The following is a 22941-nucleotide window of genomic DNA, read 5'->3' as shown; positions in this document are numbered from 1 at the left end:
GGAAGAAATCCTCTTCTCACCGACTCATTGAATTCACAGATGCTCCGAGGACTCCGCTTACCTCAAAGCCAAAACAGCTCGTCTGATGTCGGGAGTCTTTCTTGCCTTCTTTCTCCTTCACCTCTGGGATTTCCGAGGGGAGCTTGGTAGAGGCCTGGAATGATCATTACAGAACGCGTACCCCTCTTTTGAGTAGAAATTACAACCACATCCGAGACAGGGAAAATTACATCGAAACCCTGTTCAAGGTCTTTATAGGCGTGTTGTACATATAAAATAATTTATTAATATAAACAAAAACATTGGCTCTTAAGAAATACTTTGCTTCACACTGTATGTATACACATTGCATCGTTGCTCATAGAATGATGGCGTGGTCAAAAACAGCAGATTGTTGAGCTACAGTAGTTAGTCTGTGACCATAACATAATACTGCATTAGCTCTGAAATGTTTCTCAGTAGGTTGCATCGTTAGAGTCAGTCACCCTATTCCAGTGGTTCTCAACCTTTTCAGGCCGTGACCCCCCAAAATAATCATATTTGAACTGGGGACCCCCCACCCTGATAAGCACTTGGAATTGTAGGAGTTGAGGCTTTACATTTACAGTTTGACTCGGTTCCACAGATAAATATTGTGAAAATAGCTAATCTACAAGCTCAGAGCTTGTAGTTTGGCTATTTTCAAAATGTTTGCCTCTTTCTTATATCATTGAGAACCACCGCCCTACTCCATGGGTGACTGGAAGAGAGACATGATGGGGTCTTCGTGGTTGCATTTTTCAGTAGGTCGCTTGCTTTGGAGCCAGTCACCCTACTCAGTCGGTGACTGGAAGAGAGAGATGATGGGGTCTTCATGGTTGGTCACCACGAGAACATAGCGGAACTTATCAAACAGCGTCTTGAGCTGAGAGCGCCTCATGTTCTCGTTGTACATGATCTCTTCCAGGTGGTGGTGTCCTCGAAAGTAGTGCAGCAGTCTGGGAACAGTCAACATAACAGGCACAACAAGAAGATTGGAACAGGAGTTTTTCACTGAATCATTAACTCCCTTAAATCTACCATAAGTCTGGACTTCTAAGACGCTAATCACTTTATTGAACACTGAGGCATTGTCCCCCCCCCCCTCTGCTCTTCACAACTCGTATATGATCTCACAATTACACTCTAAAGCCATTTTAAATTGAAGTCATGCTGTTAAAGGACTTGACAAATGGTTTGTTTTCCCAAAGCCTTATACAAAAAAACAATTAATTTCCCCTAAAAAATTATGATATTCACCTAGTCGCATCCAAACACTCGGCTCATCTGTTAAAATATCTGTACAACAAGGGTGGGTAATAAAAAGGTGAAAACCATTTTGTTTAGGCGTGGACGGCTGGCGTAGCGGTCCGGGCACCTAGGGTGCTAATGGTTAGAATCCCGATACCGACGACCTTTGCTGCGTGTCACTCCCCATCTCTCTCTCCCCATTTCCTGTCAGTCTACTGTATACTATCAATAAAGGCACAATATTTTTGACCATATTTCTGAACATAGCAAACGAAAAGCCGATCTACAGGCTCGCAACGCATCACATCGCGATATGTTGCGAGTTAGATTGGCTATTTTCACTATTTTTGTAGAAAATAGTGCTCTTAAGCAATTAAAACGCTTGCGCCATATCACGATATTATTATGACATCCAAAAGTCCGAGATGATATCTAGTCTCTAGATATCTAGATATAATATCAATATATTGCCTAGCCCTGCATTAAGTCCTTTGACATCCGTCCAAGGTAGACTGATTACCTGGCAAACATCCGCAGGTCCTCGGGATTCTGTGCAGCAGGGATGTTAAGGATGACCTGCCTTTCGTGCTCACTCAGACTGGCTAGCAGTGTCTCGGTCATCCTCTTGTTGAGGGGAGAGTCTCCTCCAGGCAGGAGTTCAGCACTGGAGTTGTCCATACTAGGACTGGTCAGCGTCATGTCGTCACTGCTGGCTACAGACAGTGAACAGACATACTGTATGGTGAGTAGTAGACAAGAGAGCCTGTTTAGCCCATTGACTACCACTCAAGGGTATTAGAATCACTTTGCAGAGACTTAAAATTTGCTTGAGATAGGTAATCCAACATATTAAAGCCTCTAGAAAACGTGGCTTGAGATCATTACAAAATAAAGACTGTTGGCATGTATTGACACTCGGGTTTCCAGTGTCACTACATTTGATTGTTATAGTTCTTCTTTTTTGTCAATAAAAAATAAATAAAGCCATTCGGAGGAAAATTATCTATGGTCTATGTTTACAGTGTGTATGCTATATGGCCGAAGCTGTGCATAGACAATGTATTGTATGTATTGAAAGCGGTATGGTCCTTTAACATCATATTTGTACTATATAACCAATTACTGGAAAGGGTACGTACTTGGGGAACCAAAGCTGAGGGCGCTGGGCGTGCTGAGACTGCGGCCCCCTACCCGTGCAGCCAGGGGGAGCTCTTCGTTTGGACCCGGCTCCTCCTCACTGGGGGGCACCAGCAGGCAGACATAGGTGTGCAGCTGGATAAGCAGTCGTCGTTGGAGCATCCACACCACCATCTGGATCAACTGGGCCTGGACACGAGCAGAGCAGAGCAGAGCAGGACAGGTCATCACAGTCAAAGCAATCGGATATGACTTCTCCATATGTTCAACACAACCCAGTCTCAAGTCTGCAAGACCTCAAATGCTATAAGGAAGACATTGCTCTAGTACAGAGTGGTTCTCAAAGTGGGGTCCAGGGACCCTCAGGGGTTCCTTGACAGGTCTGTAACTCTAAGAGTGTACAAACAGAACCAAATGGACCTCTACGGGTACATTTGTACACTCTCAAGAGTTGTAGGGGTCTTTGAAATTAAAAGGTTTGAGAACCACTGCTCTGGTATTTTCACCCCCAATGAAAAATGTTGGCTGCAGAGGCTGATGCTGCTGTTCACTATGTCGTCTATAATTTATCATCTTGGCTCAGGGAGCACTGCCTAATTCAAAAGGATCTTAGGCACATTAATATCAGCACTGACAAAATGTAGTAATTAGCCTGGTAGATACTGGCAGAACTAATCAAGAACTATGGCTTATCTCGGTGGTTCCCAAACGTTTTAGCTCAAGACCCAGAAGGGAAATCAGATGTTTGCCCGGGACCCAAACTAGTGAAAATAGGAGATCTACAAGCTCACAACGCGTCACAAATCTGCTATTTTCACTACTTCTTAAACATTTGTTTTCTAATTTCTTTGATTATTTTTATTTCATTCATGAAATTCTTTTTGGAAAATGAAGAATTAGTTTTCAACTCATGAAAATGTGTGATTGTTTTGTGTGGAAATCTTTAGAAAATAATTAATGACAGAATTTAGGAAACAAAAAATAAATGATGATGAGCCACTGATGATAAGCCACTGTTTGGGAAACGGTGGCTTATCTTGTTTGATAGATGCTCTCTCTCCAATAATCCTACCTCCTGCACGGGAGCCTCCAGGGGGTTTCTGAACTCAGCCAGTGAGACGGGCAGTGAGAACTTGGCTAACACAGAGGGAAGATCATGGCCGGGAAACTGCTTGGCAAACTGCTCAGCCTGAGGTGAGTACCTACACAGGGAGAGGGGGCTCATGTTATGCAACAACACAGACTTGTTTCCCATTAAGCCCTCAGGCCGATTCTACAAATGCCTTCTAAAGTAGTTTTCAAACTTTTTCGTAATTCAAAATTATTCAACATTTTTCAAACAAAAATAAAAAAATTACAAGCTCGCAGTGGGACACGAAGTGACGTTCTGTGAGCTTGTATATCTGCTATTTTTTAATAGCCAACGCAAAAATCTAACATTTTTCACAACATTTGAGCATAAAATTCTATTTTGTGGTCTTTGCGAACATTGAAAAAGTGCAAAGTGGTGTCAGTGGCCTGAATTTGTCAAAATAAATTACACCACGCCCAAAGAATATGTTTAGTAGCCAATATCATGATTAACTGATGAGCTTTCGTAGGGCAATTTGTCAAGCAAAAGGGGGAGGAAAAATCATTTATAATTAGCGAACACACGCTGATGGAACCTATATGAGGCAAAGCCACGGGTGGGAACTCAGTAAGGTTCATTAGCTGTCATTTGTCAGCCCTAGCAGAACTAATGAGCCATGGCAGAGAAGAAAATGGGAAGAGTAGACTGCTCACAAACTCACAGGCAGATATTGGCATGAGGTGACAGCATGTAGACATTGTTCTCACACAGTGGGTAGACAATAATGGCTTTGCCCCAGTATACCAAATGAGCAGCAATTTGGAAGATCTGAAGGCAAAATGAAGAATGTGAAAACAAAACAAAAATTGTACAGCAACATTGTTATATTTGTATGACACTGAAATCTTACTGATAAATGAGAATATTTAAACCTAGTGCTGCTACACATTTATCCAGATAACCATCACAGATAAATGCTAAAATGGCCCACTAGGTGGCAGTATGATAGCACTCACATGGGAACCCAAGCTGGCAAAAAGTGTTTCTTACTTTTCTTTTTTCTTGACATTTATTTATGTCTCAAAGAACACACAGACTGAACATATCAACTAAATAATTCTGAATATCAGTTCCATGATAGTTATAATACTGCCTAATAGTATATCTACATACTGCACATTAAGAGAAAGCATCGCAAAGCAGAATGCCCGCAACACTCCAGATGAAACAAGTCTCAAGGTGCACGGCTCAACAATATCATGAAACCGAGACGCCAGCCTGCACACAATACATTTTCACGGTTTTCAATTTTTTTATTTACCTCTCCACGGACAGAGCAACGGATGCATTTCAACCTAACAGGTCTTCCTCAGCGTGCAGAGGAAGACTATATACAGTTTATAGCAACATTATTATTATTTTTTTAATACGTTTTTCAGAAAACATTTGAATCGGCCTCAGGTCTAAATGGGTTAAACGAGCTCACAACATGTTGTGTTGTGAGCCTGAAGATCTGCTATTTTCACCGCCTGTGGTTCAAGTGGTTAATAATCCATTAATTCATTAATGAGAGTTAAATGAATACTTTAAATGATTTGACTGCGTAGTCGTAGTGCTTTGTACCTGAAGGAGGGCCAGGTCAGCATCCTGGGCGAGCTGTTGTAAGTTCTTGACCGCTGAGCAGGTTTTGATGAGCCGTACCATTGCTGGGGAGCAGTCCAGAGGAAGTTGGCTGAGCAGAGCCTTTTCACTGTCAAGCAACAGCAGTGCATGATACGGCCTAGAGGGGACAGGGATTGAATCCATGGCTTTCTCTTTTACAGTCAGTCATTAAGTGGCACCAATTTAAAAAAAAGTGCCTGCTTGAAGCCAGTTTGTGTATTGTAGATACACGTTTATCTGAACCCAACACCTGTCCATGTCTGAAAACAGACAATTCCCAAAGCTTTTTGAAATCAACAAAAACACATTTTGTGGTCAACAAAATTATATAAGAAACGACTGAATATAACCCAAAATTAACTGATATGTAGTCACAAAATGGCATTCTTTTATAGTTCCTTCTATAGAATCAGGAATGCAAATATTTGACATGTAATGTTGAAGGATAACATTAGGTGGCGCCAAAGCCCACAGAAAACAATCCACAGTGTGTGAAACCAGACACTGTTGAGACTCAATTTGTTTCTCATCGTTTCGTATTCTTAGAGATAGTGCAAGAGATATTTTTGGGTTAAAACAAAAGTGTTTTTCTTAAAAAGTTGGTCTGATATAGTAATCAAATAGACAGAAAAATGCAGCCATTTTCAGGTGGGTTGCCAATTTAAACCATCAGGAGAGTACCCATTTATCAGCTTCAACTTTATAGTGTTTTCAGTTCAAATGTCGTCTGCTCACTTCTTTGTGTCATCACTTCCAATTTCACTTGTTTATCCTGTATTCTGTATGAGTTCTCTCTCCTGATTGGATACAATTGGTATCCCAAAAAGAGGTAGAGAGACAGGGAAACCCCTGTTACTGAACAAACACTCTATAGAAATGATTGATATCAGAATGAAGAAATGTTTAACACTTACAATAACAAAAACAAATCACCTGCTGCAACTTTAAACACAATACCACAGCATTTTCAACCACTTTTAAATTTTGTTATGTTATTTTTAACAAAGTAACTAAGTGGCCCTGTGGGCCGGGGCCAACAGGTGGACCGTGAGGCTATTGGAAGTGGGCCACCAAATCATTGGCAAAACACTACAATTTCAATGATAATATCACAAACTCATAATTAAAAATAAATAAATAAAGTCATGGTATTTTTTCCCATTCTCAGATGGGTGGGAAAAGTACTCAAATTCTTTACTTAAGTAAAAGTACCAATACTGCGATATAGAAATACTCTGTTATAAGTAAAAGTCCAGAATTAAAAATGTACTTGAGTAAAAGTACAAAAGTATTGGCATCAAAATGTACTTAAAGTACCAAAAGTAAAAGTACTAAATATTTGAAAATAGCAGATCTACAAGCTCACAACGCGTCGCATCGCGACGCGTTGTGAGCGTGTAGATCTGCTATTTTCAAATAGCCTAGGCATAAAATAGGGCTAAAGTGGTTAATGTATGTTTAATAATATAATAGTTTATATCTGAAAAGTAACAAGTAATTAAAGTTTTCAAATAAATGTAGTGGAGTAAAAGTACAATATTTGCCTCTGAGATGTAGTGGAGTAGAAGTAAAAGTATTGGAAATTGGAAATACTCAAGCAAAGTACAAATACCTCAAAATTAAGTATAATAAGTACAGTACTTAAGTAAATGTACTTAGTTTCTTTCCACCACTGGCCCTGATCCAGAAAAGGTTGGGAACCACTCAAGTTTGGAAAAGGGTCTAAAAACCACATATACCTCAAAACCACTAGCTGACAGTGGACAAAGAAGTTCTAAGTGCTACACAACTGTACACAGCCAAAGCTCACCTTATGGCCTTTAGACTGCGCTCTAATGCTTCAATGGGGATATAGTTGCCTCCAATCCGATGGATCTTGTGTGGTAAACAAAAGCTCACCTCTAGCCAGTTGTTAATGTGGATGCGGACCAGACCTGTCGTGCAGAGACTGAGAATGCCACAGTTAGTTAGTTGTGTGACTGCATGGGAAATAAAGAGCACATGAGCATGATGGATAGAAGAGAAAATTATGATTAAACACCAACCTGTCATAAGCCTCCTTCAGGTCCCTGGCCAGCTTACATTTTGGAAGAATTTGTCTGAACGGGGACTGAGGGCTTCCATCCACTGGCATCACAGTAACATAAATTACAGTCATACATTTGTATACTCAAAAAAATATAGCCCCAAGAATTTTAACACTGTTCCTATTTTAGGATCATTCATAATGCATTACAATATGCAGCAATTCAAATGACTGTAATGCCTTTTTGACTAGGAGACTATGGGTGTAGTAAAATATACATTTGGCTTAAACCACAATGCACTTTGGTCGAGGTTTGGACTGTGTAATTACCTTGCCATAATGTAACTCCAAATATTGGCGAGATATCTTCAATAGTTCCCGCAGATTAAAAATTAACAATCCAAATATTGTCTCCATTGACAATATATACGTTGACACAGGACACACTCTTTTAGCACACAAGCGAACACAAATTCTGCCAAATGATGCGTAATATTACAAAACCCAGTTCCTTCTTGTTGTTGTTGATGTTGTTTTTAATAACAATGTCAACTTCCTGTTGATTTCACTATTAGGAAGAGGATCTGGGCCCAGTTTCAATCCCAGATCAAATTCTTTATTTGGATCGGGCATTGCAAACCCCATATACTTAGATGACTAGGGTCCCCCTAGGCCTGTCACAATTATTACATAAAACAAACATTTTCCAAAAATAGCAGAAATAGCAGATCTACAAGCTTACATGTCACATGTGTTGTAAAGCTTGTAGATCGGCTATTTCCGCTTTTTTTACATTCTTTTTTTAAAGTATAAAATTATTAAATGTCATTTCTTTGTTTAAGAAATATACAAAGAAAAGTTTGTATTTTTAAGAAAGGTTATTTGTCATATCTGCCCTGTGCAATTCGTGATTATGAAGCCTAAAAACCAAACAGAAAATAAATTTGTATTCATATGTTCCAATTCTCAATGCCAAAAACACAATTAAATCGTTTATCACAACGATTTACACTTTGTCGTATGACAAAAAAATATATATCGTCTTTAATTTTTGTCATACAACGCAATCATTTGGCGGGAGGTCTACATCTGGATCGCTGGTTCTCAAAGTGTGGTCCAGGGATCCCTCAGGGTTCCTGGAGGGGAATCCAAATGGACCCTCACAGGTCTGTAACTCTCAGAGTTATGGGGGTCCTTGAAATTAAACGTTTTGAGAACAGGTGATCTGGATAAAGTGGACAGTGTGTGTGTGTGTGTCTCACTTTCAGAAGTGGTGGTGATCTCATCCTGGACAGCCAGCATCAGCTTGGCCTCCCGGGTCAGGTACTGACAGCGTCTCTCCTCGTGCTGAAGGGCTATGGCTATCCGTCTGGACAGGTTGTGCATGCAGTTGATGACTGAAGGGTCAGCGTTGGCCTGTAGATGGCGACCAAAGCATTTGAATAACATTTTGACAGCAACTTAACAACATTAAGACCAGGAACGCATCTGTGTAACCACTTTGGCCATTTTGGCTATTCAAAAATAGCAGATATACAAGCTCATAGCGCGGCACCAAGTGCCACGCTGCGAGCTTGTAGATCTGCTATTTTTTTGTTTTGCAAATCTTTTAATATATATATTTTTTTAAAGAGAATATTTGCAACTCAAATATTTGCTTCTGGGGGTCCCTGGAACAAAATATTTTGAGATGGGGGTCCATGGCCAAATACATATCATTTTGGGGGTCCTTGGTGGGGGTTCACGTCCAAATACATATCATTTTGGGGGTCCTTGACATGAAAAGTTTGAGAACCACTGATATAGCAACATAAGTTTTTGCACACATTTTCAAGATTTTTCAAAAATAGCATGGCACAGAGTACAGTTACTTTTCAGGAACTTGACAAAAAATAACCTGTGTTTCAATGGACAGTTATTATCACAAGCTCTTGTTAATGCTTTTGATTGGTTCAATGTTTATAAAAACACATTTAACACATTTTACATTCACTTTCACCATTTTCCAGTAACAGCAAAACATAGCAGATCTATAAGCTCACAACGCCACGCACCGCGAAGCATTGTGCGTTTGTAGATCTGCTATTTTTGCTACTTTTGCATGAAATTCTTGTAGGACGAAGTAGGGCATCAATTTATGAAAACATACTGTAAATTAAAAGTTGAAATATGGAGATATGAAGTTTCTACCCAACAGTGACGGTATGCTATATGATTGTAAATCATTTGTTTGATAAAAAACTTTAAACTTTAAACTTTATAAAAATATTTGGGAGCATTTCATTCAAGAATAGTGATTCCTTTATGAGTTATGAAAATGTTCACCGTAAAGATCTAATTCAACATTTTTGTAGTGGGAATATCTTAAAATGTGTAACTAGAGAGCTATGTAAATATTAATCATTTGAACATAGTTTATGAATAACATTTCAGCTTTAGATAAGTATTCAAGTAAACTGACCAATGTTTTGACGTTAGTTTTGTAATACTGACTCCGTTTTCGGTGCCAATTTATTGCACTACAATGTCTTTTCATTCTTGGTTACCTAACAAATTGGTCTGTATGTTAACCTGTTTTATGGTGTATCGAGTACTAGTGTCTGTGGTGTTTTGTAATTGTTCGTTACGTGTGTTTGTGTAAAACATGTTGAAAAATTCTATACAAACATTTGAATAATAATGATAACTGACCAATATTTTTATTATTGTATTAACTATCTTAGATATAAAATTGAAATCATGCATTTGTCTTGACATTCATCGCTCTGTATTCCAACATTTGTATGTGGTACATACAAAAAATATTATTTTTAAATGGGGGAGTAGACAGCATCACGTGACACGTCAGAGAAAAGGTTGTTGGGCAAGATATCAGTGGTAGAGCATGACAGAGCACTTTCACATGGTGGGGATGGTGACTCAGCACGCCGCCAGACTGCGTCACCCAGTTGAAGCTGGGCAGGGATGGGCAGTGCCATGCCTTTCTTAACTCTCAAAGATATAGGGCAAAAAAAATACCACTCCCTCTGGCAGACACGTGAGACCTCATATAACCCCATCTCCCACCCAAACTCAGCTGACTTATCTCTATTGTAATCACGTCATCATAAAATAGGTATTATTTATGGTAATTTGGCAAAAGTGAGACTTTATACACCAAATACAGTACAGCAGTGGTTCCCAAACTTATTAGCTCGAGACCCAAAAGAGACATTTTGTGTCTCTCCGGGACCCAAATGTACAAACATTTATTATGAATTATTCACCTAAGCCCTATTTTACAGTCAAAATAGCCAATCAAGCTCACAACGCGATTTTTTTACTCGCAAACCCAAAATTGTGTCTCAGTCCATTGTTTGGGAAACACTACAGTAGAGTAATCTATGGAGCACAAAGGTGCTTCTGTAACCAATTAGGATTATAAAGACAGTCTGGCCTACAGTAAGTGAAATATAAATGTTGTTCCATACCCTCAGTGCAAACACCACACTGAACAAGATCATGGTGGGCATCTCCCTCTTGGGTGAAGGATCTGTTTTAGAAACCTGCATAGAAATAAAACAAATATGACAATAAAAACAAATGAGATGACACTGCTGGGGGGGGGGGGGGGGGCGGAGCCAAAAGTACACCTTGCGTATGTCACTGATCACACGACCTCAATCAATTATCCAGTTCTAGGCAACATAGAAGGGAGGGGGACTTTTTTCTTATTTCCACACAACAGCTCTAAGGTGAAAGACAATGTTCAATGTTGAAAATGAGCGGTATTCCCCTTTAAGCCCTATATACTTAATAGTACGACAAATACCGAAATTAGAAAATCTACAAGCCCACAATGCATCACATCACTACATGTTGAGCAGATATACATCTGCTATTTTCACTATTTAATTCCCCCCCCCCCCCCCCCAAAATGTCCCCAGATTCCTTTGCCCAAAATTGGAACACCAGGGTCCATTTGGTTAATTTAACTGTGGGAGAGTAAAGATTTTGAGTTGGCACTCGATGGGGACTGAGACAAGCTACTGTTATTGAAGCGAGGACAGGACAGTAGTACATTCCAGATAGTCGTTTACCTGAGTGATGTGGGGATGCTGAAGCAGGGTAGGGTGACCCACAAAACGCACATTGTCAATCTTCAGCTCAAACTTCTTCCCGCACATGTCAGACTTGGTGGCCAGGATAGTGGCAAGGATGATGTCAGAGAACCTGCAGGAAGGAGGAAAACATTCCTTAAACAAAGCCCCCCTGCCAAAGAAAACTGTGGTGCGTGGAAAGAGAAGGTGGAGGATAGAAAAAAGGGACAAGTGAGAAAATTCAACTGAGCTCTGTTTGATTCTTTTTTTAACATTCCCGTCTATGAGAGGAAAGGTTGAGTTAATCAGACTGATCCGCCTGAAATTTGATCGACTGATCAATTTTAACCCATTAAGACCGGGAACGCATCTGTGTGTCATTTTTTTATTTATTTGGCTATTAAAAAATAGCAGATATACAAGCTCAGAGTGCCGCGCTATGAGCTTGTAGATCTGCATATTTTTTTTGAAAAATCTTTGAATATATATATATATTTTAAAGCGAACATTTGTAACTCAAATCTTGGATTCTACAAGTGTCTTCTAAATCCTACAGTTTTTTTGAAAAACCTACAGTATGTTTCTATATCAGTGGTTCTCAAACCTTTTCATGTCAAGGACCCCCAAATACTATATGTATTTGGCCACGGACCCCCAATATTTTGTAATAGGGAATCCCAGAAGCAAAGATTTGAAAAAAAAAATCCCTTTAAAAATATATATATATTCAAATATTTGCAAATTTTCATGATTTTTCTAAAAAATAGCAGATGTACAAGCTCGTAGTGCGGCACTCGGTGCCACGCTACGAGCTTGTATATCTGCTATTTTTAATAGCCAATTTTTGAATAGCCAAAGAAATCTAAAAAATTACACAGATGCGTTCCCGGTCTTAATGGGTTAAATTAACTTGTATGACTATTTGAGAGGTGAAAAAGATGAACAGGCCCCGTTGCAGAAGAAGTGAAGTCTCTGTAAAAGGGAATGTGACAGACTCATGCTGGTTTACTGAAGTAGCTCATGCTGCAAGCCAGATCAAAGGGGATACAAAAATCAAGATGTTAACCTCCAAAGAAACGTAAACACGTAGACTTACCCCGCCAGGCATGTTTCCCTTTTGACAAAAAGTGGCAATTAGCAGCTCTTTTTCAATTCGCATTTCATTTGCATTAGGGTTGTATTTGGTTTAGTAACTTAAAATTCTACAAACTATCACTACTAAGGATGTAAAAAATAACAATTAATGCTTGAATTACAGCTTTCAACCCTTGAATTGTCAACAAACAAAGCATGTAGCAGGAAACAAGGCACAACTGTAGTACAGACTATACCCAAACCACTGATTTATTTCTGGATCTGCGTCTGGTAAATTACTAGCATTTTCTGAGATTGAGGTTGGGGTTCACAAAAGGACACAAAACAGGAAAGAGGAGGGTAAAAAAAAAAAGACAGGGGTGATCTAAACATAGGAAAGGTGGTTTAGAATGATTTGGTCTTACCCTGCTACCAACTGTTCGTCAGTTAGTGGAGTTTGTTCTCTGAAATGGGAATTGGGCCATAAAAAGAAGAAAAAAGCAAACAAAAGGGAAAATGCAACACACAGTTGGACTAAATGCATAAACGGACATCAAAAAAACAAAACAAACAAGCATATGCTATTGTCTGAGTCATGTGACAATGCTGGTCTGCGTGCTGAAGATGCGTTTAAAGTGAATTAAATCGGCCTAATTCTTGTAACCTTTTAATTAAATTCTAGCCTGAACCACACTGTGGTGAACAGTGTTTATAAACAAAGCACTGTAGTTAAAGGGACACTTCACACTGATTTCGATATAAGTCCCATTGTCCTGATGTGAGAAGTTATGTAGTGTGGCAAAAAATACCGTAATACGTAATATTATTTACTTATTTTTAGATATTCTGGGGGATTTTTTGCCTTTACTGACAGTGACAGCAGAGAAAATAAATGCGAAGGTAGTAGGGGAGTGACATTCAGCAAATGGTCTGTCCGTACGGGATTCGAACCAGGGGACTGGCTGATCAGAGCATTGCACCCATTTAGTATGTGCCCTAACCATTGGCTATGGTGTCGCCCAATAAAAATACTGTATGACTATTCTGTGTATTTCTCCATAAAATGCACAATGACGTTTCATGTCACTGATATTTCTGCATTTTTCTGAGAAATACACAGAATACATAAGTAATCATTTTTGCCACACTATATAGTGTATGATCTCCTCAAACCAGAACAAAGGGAAATGTGCAAAATGTCCCTTTAAGCTGTAGAATGTAATTTGAATAATACAATGGTTGACAGCCGAGTTATGATACTGTAGAAAATGTAAGTAGGCCATGTGATAACATCCCACCCGCTCATAAGTTTGTGTCTAAAGAAGTCTCTCAAATTTAGAAGCAAGTGTGTCAAGACTAACCTGAGATGTCACCTTAAGTGACACTTGTTTAGAATTGTGTCAATGAATGTAATGTTAACAATAATACAGAAAATAATCTGAATATTTACTGTTAAGGCATGAAAGCAGAATGAACAAAGAAGTTGGCCGTTAAAAATGTAAAACTAAAACTATGTTGGACATGTGTTGGTGACAAAAGAGAATACACCACTAGATAGATGTGCTTGTTGTTGGTGGCGTAATGCTGAAAACGCTCTCCTCTGAAACCATGTACAGTAAGTACCTCACTTCACAAAGAACTTTGGTTCTTTGTCAGGATTCACTAATGCATGTCGATAAAGGCAACCTATAGCTTCCTCTTAAGATTAACAGCACAAACCATGTCACATTATGTACATACACACAGAGTATGTGCTTTAATCTCAGAAATTGCAAGGATAAACTATCCACAAATCATGAAGAAAGTTGAAGATGACGTCAAAAGATGGGATGCCCTGCCAGCGTCAATCCCAGCACGCATACAGTCTTATATGTTAAAAAAATATTTTTTCAAAGCAATGTGTTGTACATCAATTTTAGTCTTGTATCTCATTAAAAAATGTGATTTATCCCACTTCTTACACATCATATATGGTTTTAATAATCTAATCCAGATTTCAATGGTACACTTACACTACTACTTACAACTTATCATTGATTTTCTGTGAACAAATGTGCTACATTAAAAGCATGTTGATAATCAAAAGCTTTAAAAGCCATGAGCTTAAAGCCCCTCTGTTTATTGCCCAGCATAAGCGGTTTACTCACAATTAGCATACCTTGTGACAAGACCAAGGCCTCTGAACTGAAGAGCAGAAATACGATTGTTTGGAACTTAAGTGTCCATATGGGGCAAGGTCTAAAAATGATAAATAAATACACTACAAGCCATAAAAACTAGGAAGACTATCGTGCATCGACCAGCGAGGAGGACCCGTCTGGTGCTGATAGATGCACACAGATACAATATCGGGTCAGTTATCCTAATTATATGAGGATGCCGCAAACTGGGCCCTGAAATCTAATAAAGAAATAAATGAGAAAAACATAGTCGAATAGATCAGTGGTTCCCAAATTAGATTTTTTTATTTTATTTATTAAATACTTTTGAAAATATTGGTATTGGATTTTAATCGATGAATAGTTGTGATTTCTTTGTCATAAACTTTTTTATCTTTTGAAATAACATATCTCTGCTGTCCGGCAGGAACCAGCTAACTCCAAAATGTTCATTTTTCAGGAAATGACAAAAACAAAACAAAAAGTGGAGTTAGTAGGTTTTGTTCATCATTGATAAGAACAGCTAAATGGACCTCCAAGCTCACAATGAGGTTGAGGTCAAAAGGGGGTTGAGCCTGGAGTCAGCAAAACCAGCTAACTCCACCCCCCTTTGGTGGAGTTAGCTGGTTTAGCAGAAAGTTTGAGGATCCAATGGAGTTAGCTGGTTTTGTCAGAAGCGCTTTTTAATACTTTTCATTGGTTCAATCTTTTTTTTATCAACACACAGACGTAAAGGGTGTTCAATAGCACTGATTTATGGGAAAAAAATGCAAAAGCGTCAAAATGGAGTTAGCTGGTTTCTGCCGGACAGCAACGATATTGTGTTCTTAAAGGTAGGAAACGAAGAAAGGGGATATTTACTCGCGACCCATAAAAATTGGTCTGCGACCCAAAGATGGGTCCCGACCCACTGTTTGGGAAACAGTGGACTAGATGATACACAAGCAGGGGTGAATGTCCTGACAAACGTCAAAGGGTTTTTACAGACAGGATGTGGGATCAGGTGTACACCTGCCATGGTCAGCAGGATACTCCACTCCAGATAAGACATTATCCAAGCTGCTTGTCAATATCATTACAGAGTTAAAAAGGAAAATATACTTTTTCCATTAATTGGGTGAAGCACATTATCTCAATTCATATACAGAACAGATGGTGTGTCTTAACCACTTAAGCCCTACAGCCTACAGTATATACTTCATCGAAGGATGAAAAGCTTTTTTTGATTGAGGATTAATTGGTTGATTATTTATTTATTTATGTATTATTTATCTATGTTAAATATTTGTGTATGTACAGTACATCTGTGGTCTACTGCCAGTGTGCAAAAGAAATTTGACACGGATAGTTCCAGTGGTTTTCAAGATTAGCTCCAGACACAGAGACAGACGGACAGACACTTTCATAGACGGCTAGACTCCTGGACGGCAAGACACCCAGGGGAGCAGTTAGGATTAGGATTTAAGTGTCTTGCTCAGGGACACTTCGACACATAGATTGGGGCTCAGGGGCGAACCGGGGACCTTCCGTTTCTCTCAGGCGGCCTCTCTACCCTAACTTGATGGCAGAGCCGTGCGGGAGAAATGCGGGGCCCTGTGCGAACTCGCGCGCGCGCGCTTGGCGGTTTTGGGCGGATATTTCTGAGTTTTTGGTTGTTATTTGCGGTTATTTCTTTTTATAACTCTTAATAAATGTGATTCTGTTCATTTCGTTTTTTTGCGGGGCTCCCCCAAGCGCGGGGCCCTGTGCGGCCGCACCGTTCGCACTACCCTTGGCGCGGCCCTGCTTGATGGGAATGATCAGTTGACTGCCACAAATGGCTGATTAACTTTTAGCTTGAAAAAGGGTCAATGGTCAAGGTCACAGTCCAGGTCAAAATCTAGAGCAGATGGGTGGATTTTCATGACACTTGGTGCGAATTAGCACCAAGTGTGCCCTTTTTAACCCTTTGACCCCTTTGGGTCAAATGGGTCAAAGGCCACATCAATGTTACGGTGAAAATGATTTACTCTGCCATATCTCAGGAATGGCGAGATGTAGAGTAGCCGTAGAACAAGAGATGTTGGTGTGGCAAGGGCTTGCAAAGGTTTAATCACCTTTTATTTTGTCATTTTATTTTTGATCTGTATAGAGTGGGAGGAAGGACGTAGAATTTGTTGGCCGATTACGGCTGTCATGGGCGCCAAGTTGCCAACGCATTAGTCAAGCACACTGACAGACAGCAGAATATTGCTGCCGTACCCACATCAGGAATGACACCTCCATGGTGATGGAATACATTTGGAATCTCTGCGCTGATGATGGTATATTATGTTAGCAAAGCCGAACTCGGAGCAAAACACTGCGATGGGTAGTCATTGTTGATCGAGTGCTTCAGTTTACAGCAGAGGGCTAAATGTAAAGTATTCCCATCAACAGGATGACACATTCTGATGCTTGCAAATAAACTGTGACTAGGTTAACTGTAATGACAGGAAGCTTCTCTCAAGGCTGACAAAATGTAGTGTTAATTCAAATGTTTTATTTTTTTACAGAAAATCATGCAACAATTTTTCTCAAACATTCACAACAAAAGGTAATTTGTCCACCAGTTGAAATGGTCACCAACACACATAAGCAATTTACGTATGACAGTATGTGATGAGAATCTAACAGTACCTTGAATCACCATCCTGGTCCTCAAGAACATCTCCTGTTGTGTTCAATGCATATGGACTTCGTTGTTTTGCTGGGAGACAAAAGAAACAAATAAATACAACTTTTCAGAGATGTTAGTTGAGATCATTTAAGTCAGTTGGTAGAAATACTACTTTTTGAGCAAGCTTTGATTTAACCAAACTCCACCAAAGCTTGGAATTAACCATTTAAATATACTACTATATACTTAGTTGACCGGAGTGACCCCAGGGGTCTATTAGGCCCTCTCCTGTTTTCGCTCTACACAAAATATCTTCGCAGAAAATAGATGATCTCTTCTAGCTTCTAGATCATTTCTAGCTTTTACAGTCCTGTAGTGGGGGAGATTATTATACTTCAAACAATATGTACTGTGTGCAGAGTAGAAACACACTGATGGGACAAGCCCTAGGCCCAGTGTCAGTTAAAAGTGTCAAGAATCAAGATAACTTCATTGTCTGTCACAAGTGACAATATTTTCTTTGACTTTGACAAGGCTCAACAATGCCCATTTAAAACACAGTTTAAAACACATTTAGAGATGTGTTTTACACACAGTTAAAATATAACTGACAAAACAAGTGCTAAAAGGTCAGAACACAGCTCCTAGTACAATTTATTCAAAGAGATGTTCGCAGTGTGAACAAAAGATTTGTTGTGGATATTTTTAGGGCCAGTGGGGCTTTATAGAGTCAACCTGATGGCAGTAAGCCTAACTGGAAGGGTTGGTGGAGGGGGTGAGAGGGTCCTGTGTAATCAGAGTGGCCTTCCTGATTACTGACCGGGTGTACAGTTCAGATAGGACATTCTGAGGTGAACCAATTATTTTTGCGGGCCTGATTAGTTATGCAGGAGAGTTTTTGTTTGGTGGTGACCTTTATTTAATAATTGCCTGACTGCAATTATTTTGAGCTAATCGCAATACTTTTGCATAATCTCAAATAATTTCCCTTCATTTGTATAGAAACAGCTACAGTACATGAAATTAATTGCCATTTCATTTTCCACGTTGTTGTCCACACTCTTGTATCCACTTTAAACTTCATGGTGTCCCTATTTTGGGCATTAGGGCAAAAAAAGTTCTAAAATGTTGAAAAACTAAATAAATTGGCTATTTTCGCTATTTTTTATTTTTGTTTAGATAGTAATCATTGGTACAAACTAAGTGTTTGTTCAGTAACAGGGGTCTCCCTGTCTTTCCATCTCTTTCATAAACAGAAAATACATTATCAGGTGGCACAAAGAAAATACATTTTCTTTGTACTGTACCATCCCTTGCTATTTCGAACTATAAATGCAGTGACACCCTGCGTTACAAATGTTTACATTTATTTCTATGACAATTAATCATCAACTAAAATGCCATTGTCGCAACAATATAGTGCCGACTATAAAGCAGTGGCACACTAACGTGACAAGACCTAGTGCCAGTTAAAAGTGTCAACCACATATAGGTCCATTAAAGGGATTGTAGGCAACATTAAGCCTAAATTTGAAAAATACCTCTATATATATATTTTGCATTTTTTCCCCTCTATCAGCCACTATATAATGATGCTGGGGTGTTTTCCTGCATTGAAAAACACTCCTCTTTCTGAAATCCGTATTTTCCCTACTATTTAGGTTACACATCCGGGTATCCGGTCCGTAAATTAACGCACGCATGTGCGCATCCGTGCGCGTCCGTGTCCGTGTGAACTTTTTACTTTCGGTTTGAAAATGCTCTCAAACTTCGTTTTTTAGGCACATAATTTACTTTTCAAAAAGCGTTTGGATAGAATTTAGTTGTTTAACTTCATATATGTGGTCAATTTGTCATGAAAGAGCCTATTTAAAAATTAAAATTCAGAGAACCGGCAGGGGCAGGCAGTTCCGCGAATTGTATCCGAATAAAGTAACCTATATTCGGCATGGCCCGTTTAGAAGTCTGCTTACTCTATGGAAGTCCTCCGTGCGACACCCCCTGGTGGTCGGGGAAACGAACTGCTGGATTTTTTTTCTTTGTTTATCTCTGAATCGCCTACAATCCCTTTAAAGCATTAAGACCTGAGGCCGATTCTACAAAATGTCTTCTAAATCCTAACAGATTTCTAAAAAGCTCATGTTGCTATATCAGTGGTGCTCAAACCTTTTCATGTCAAGGACTCCCAAAATGATATGTATTTGGCTGCCGACCCCATCTCAAAATATTTTGTTCCAGGGACCAGGGGCAAAGATTTGAGTTTAAAATGTTTGCTTAATGAATATATATATATATATATATATAAAAAGATTTGCAAAGATTTTCAGGATTTAAAAAAAATAGCAGATCTACATTACATTACATTACATAGTGTGGGCATGTGATCGATCACCTTGTCACCGTTTTAGCCATTCAGAGGGGTTAAATTTCCACCCTGTGGGGAAGCTGGGAAACATTTAACACACAGTCCTGTGTTTTGCTGATTCTACAGCAGTGGTTCCGGAACTTTTAGCTCGAGACCCAAAAGACAAATTTGATGTCTCCCCGATGACCCAAACTAGTGAACATGGCTGATCTACAAGCTCACAACGCGTCGTGATGTGACTCGTTGTGAGCATGTAGATCTACTATTCCCCCCCCCCCCCTCATTTATGGAACTTAAGATTTTTTAAAATGTATTTCTGAAATTCTTTTGAAAAATGTCTGAATTTGTTTTTAGTTTATGAAAAGAAAATACCTTTTTTGAAAATTTAAAAAATCTTTTGAAGAAATAATAAAAAACAAAATGTAGGAAATGAAAAATAAAGGGATATTTAGTCGCGACCCATAAAAATGGGACCCACAGTTTGGGAAACACAGTTCTAACAGATGAGCATAAAGCATAAAACTGGAGTGTAAGTGTACTGAAAAAAAGAAAACAATTGGTGTTGACGTTTGTGTGTTGTCCGAACAGTAAGAGACAAATAGAGGAAGAAGGGAGAACCCCCTCATGTCAGGAGTTTCACGCAGCAGGCCAGGCCAGTAGAGAGGAAGTGAGATGAAGCAGAAATTATTAACCACTTAAACCCCAAACGTTGTTGAGCGGATCTGCTATTTTCTGCGAATGTTTCACCCAGAATCTAGCCATTGTTCTCGAGCTAATAAAAATCTAAATACAAACTTTGAAAATCCTGTTTGAAAAAAAGGAAGAAAATGGTACCATATTATCATGAGCATTAGTGAGGACCAATTAGCAGGTTGTAAATGGGTGAAGTCGTCCTTTAAATGGTTAATGAATCGATTTGTTGATATATATATTTTTTATAAATATCTGTTTAAACATGCTTCTCGATTATTCGATTAAAGTAATATGAATAATCAGTAACCACTAAGAAATGTATCAATAGATGCAGTCCTAGTTCAGTCTGTGGGGGTTCTGTTTATTTGAGTCTTGTTTGTCCATGTTAAGCCTGGTCACTCAAGGTTAGTCCAAGTACAATGATGGTGTCAGTGCATCAAAGAGAAAACAATTCACTCTTTTTATGCACCTTATACTTGGCAATGCAGTGATGTGTGAGTGTATGCTGCAGTGCACACCAGTGTCCCAAAAGAAGTAAGCCGCGCGAACGCTGGAAGCGAACGCAGCTCGAAAATATTGTGTATTTACGGACTTGTAATCCGTGTTATTTCACCGTGATGGAGAGAGAACATTGACAGTGTGTGTGTGTGTGTGTGTGTGTGTGTGTGTGTGTGTGTGTGTGTGTGTGTGTGTGTGTGTGTGTGTGTGTGTGTGTGTGTGTGTGTGTGTCAGAGCATTGTCTAAATTCCTGCACTCTGGCGCATGACAAGATACAACAGTATACATGTATACATGTAGCGGCATCTCCTTTTTTTGTACACACAAAATGGTTTTGGAGCATGACTTTTGGGCTGTGTGGGTGTTAAGTAGCCGCAAGCAACTTATATGCTATAATGCTGCTATCTGCATCTAAGTTACAATACCAACCCTTGACAGCCCATTCATGAAACCTAAAAGGTCCTATCTGGTTGTAAAGTGACTTTAAACTCTCCAATGTTGCACGATATGGATAGCTTGGATTAGACATGTTATGATGACCTACTTTCTGTCAATAAATGTAAGTTTTCGAGTTTGGAAGCGCTCGTTGGAACTCACTCAACATATAATGCAGGAGGCAGCAGGAGGTTCAGCTCAAAAATAACCACTGCACGGAATGTATTGACAGAAAGCAGCTCATAAGTCATAACATGACAGCGGTATATTTTTATGAAACAAAAACCTAACAGAGACAAAGAAGAGGATAACCCAAGCAAGCTATCCGTACAGGTGCAATATTGAAAAGTTTATTGTCGTTTAATACAATCAGATAGGACTTTTCTGTTTCATGAATGGCTGTCAAGGGTTGGTATTGCAACTTAGATCAAGGTTTCCCAAACGTTTCAGGCCACGCCCCCCCCCCCCCCCCCCAAATAATCATGGACCCTCCCCACCCTGACAAGTACTTGGAATTGTAGACATTACAATTGACTCGGTGTTGTAAGCTTGTAGAGCTTGTGGACACCTCACACTGCGAGGCGTTGTGAGCTTGTAGATCGGCTATTTTCCCAATGTTTGCCTTTTTCCTACGTAATATTTGACAATTTGGCCGATTTGGTATTAAAAATGTCACAGAAATGTGCAGACTGCAGACATATAGCTGTATACACTTGGTTGGTACTGTATGTTGGTTTGTTTACTGCTGAGTGAGAAAAAAAAATTGGGACCCCCTGGGGATCCTGACCCCCCAGTTTGGGAACCCTTGAGCCTTGACTTAAATACACATAACATTAATAGCATCCAAGTTGCTTGCGGCTAGGACGGTGGTAGCCATGGAGCACACGGCGCTCGTCCGTCACGAGCGTCATGGCTGAACTTCAACCATTTTTTTGCACTTTCTTCATTTACAACTCGTACATCTACATAAACGTTCATATTTCAAATATAAAGTGCTTACCCCTTGGCCAAGGATGTTACAATTCTACTCGGGCCCTCAGAAGTACCCTTATCTTCCATATTGTTCAATAAAAAGCATTTTAATCCGATCAGTGGTCATTTTCTTCGAATCTTCTTCATGCTTTCAACTTCTGACCCTATCGGTTGGGAGGTGTATTGCATTCTGATACACTGTAACTCTAAGAAAAATTGGCCACCAATCGGATTAAAATTATTTGTATTGACCAATACGGAAGATACAGGTACTTAGACCCACCCGAAGTGAATTGTAACATCCGTAGCCCTGGGGTAAGCACTTTATATTTGAAATCTGAACGTTTATGTAGGTGTACGGGCTGTAAATGGAGAAAGTGCAAAAACCAGGTTGAAGTTTCGTCATGACTGTCATGATATGACAGTCAAGTTTCAGGGCTAGGACGGTGGTATAGGTAATATTATGACACTTACCCGTCAGAGATGATGGACATTCAGCCACTCTTTGGAACGGGTACCTGAACAGCAGCTTGTTGCCTCTGCTGCCAGAACTGACCAGTATGACGCTGATGGGGCTGGTCTTTTCGCCGAGGTTCTGCGACTGTTTGTACATCGACTTTCTGTCCCCATTGAGCTCAGATGAAGGGCTGAACATCATGTTAGCATTCTTGCTAACGTCGTGCATATAAGTAGTCACTAGCTACTCTACTATACAGCTATTATTATTATGTTATGCATATATTTCTGACTGTAAACCGTGGAGCATAATGTAGAAACTAAACTGAACTAAGTGATATCAACAACCACCACCATTGCAGTGTCACAGTGAAAATTGTTCCACTTCCGACTGAAGCGCGACCGC

At 39.5% G+C, this 22941-nt stretch overlaps 1 protein-coding gene across 2 annotated transcripts; it reads right to left on the bottom strand.

The window, feature by feature from the left end:
- Positions 1–263: 263 nt before the first annotated feature.
- Positions 264–22891, bottom strand: nprl3 (NPR3-like, GATOR1 complex subunit). Of its 2 annotated transcripts, XM_080446712.1 has the most exons (14): positions 22554–22891; positions 17137–17206; positions 12745–12783; positions 11246–11378; positions 10637–10711; positions 8429–8582; positions 7186–7267; positions 6951–7088; positions 5102–5258; positions 4200–4306; positions 3479–3608; positions 2409–2595; positions 1790–1982; positions 264–977 (listed from the first exon to the last, which is right to left on the bottom strand). In XM_080446712.1, exons 1-14 carry the CDS (start codon positions 22762–22764, stop codon positions 812–814), a joined length of 1842 nt encoding a protein of 613 aa, XP_080302838.1. In that variant the 5' UTR covers positions 22765–22891; the 3' UTR covers positions 264–811. The 2 variants fall into 2 exon arrangements, with proteins under 2 accessions (XP_080302838.1, XP_080302839.1); XM_080446713.1 differs by lacking the exon at positions 12745–12783.
- Positions 22892–22941: the final 50 nt, after the last annotated feature.

The sequence above is a fragment of the Gymnoscopelus braueri genome, assembly GCF_963280865.1.
Source record: "Gymnoscopelus braueri genome assembly, chromosome: 13".
NCBI classification, from domain to species: Eukaryota; Metazoa; Chordata; class Actinopteri; order Myctophiformes; family Myctophidae; genus Gymnoscopelus; species Gymnoscopelus braueri.
The sequence above is the reverse complement of the archived record's forward strand: the minus strand, read 5'-3'. Positions and strand labels throughout refer to the sequence as shown.

Excerpts from the sequence above, each read along its gene's own strand:
- nprl3 (XM_080446712.1), bottom strand. The coding sequence starts at position 22,764 with ATGCACGACGTTAGCAAGAATGCTAACATGATGTTCAGCCCTTCATCT. Across the intron at positions 8,583-10,636 it reads GTGTGGTGTTTGCACTGAGG|GCCAACGCTGACCCTTCAGT; the intron begins GTATGGAACAAC and ends CGCCATCTACAG. Across the intron at positions 7,268-8,428 it reads GATCACCACCACTTCTGAAA|TGGATGGAAGCCCTCAGTCC; the intron begins GTGAGACACACA and ends CTGTGATGCCAG.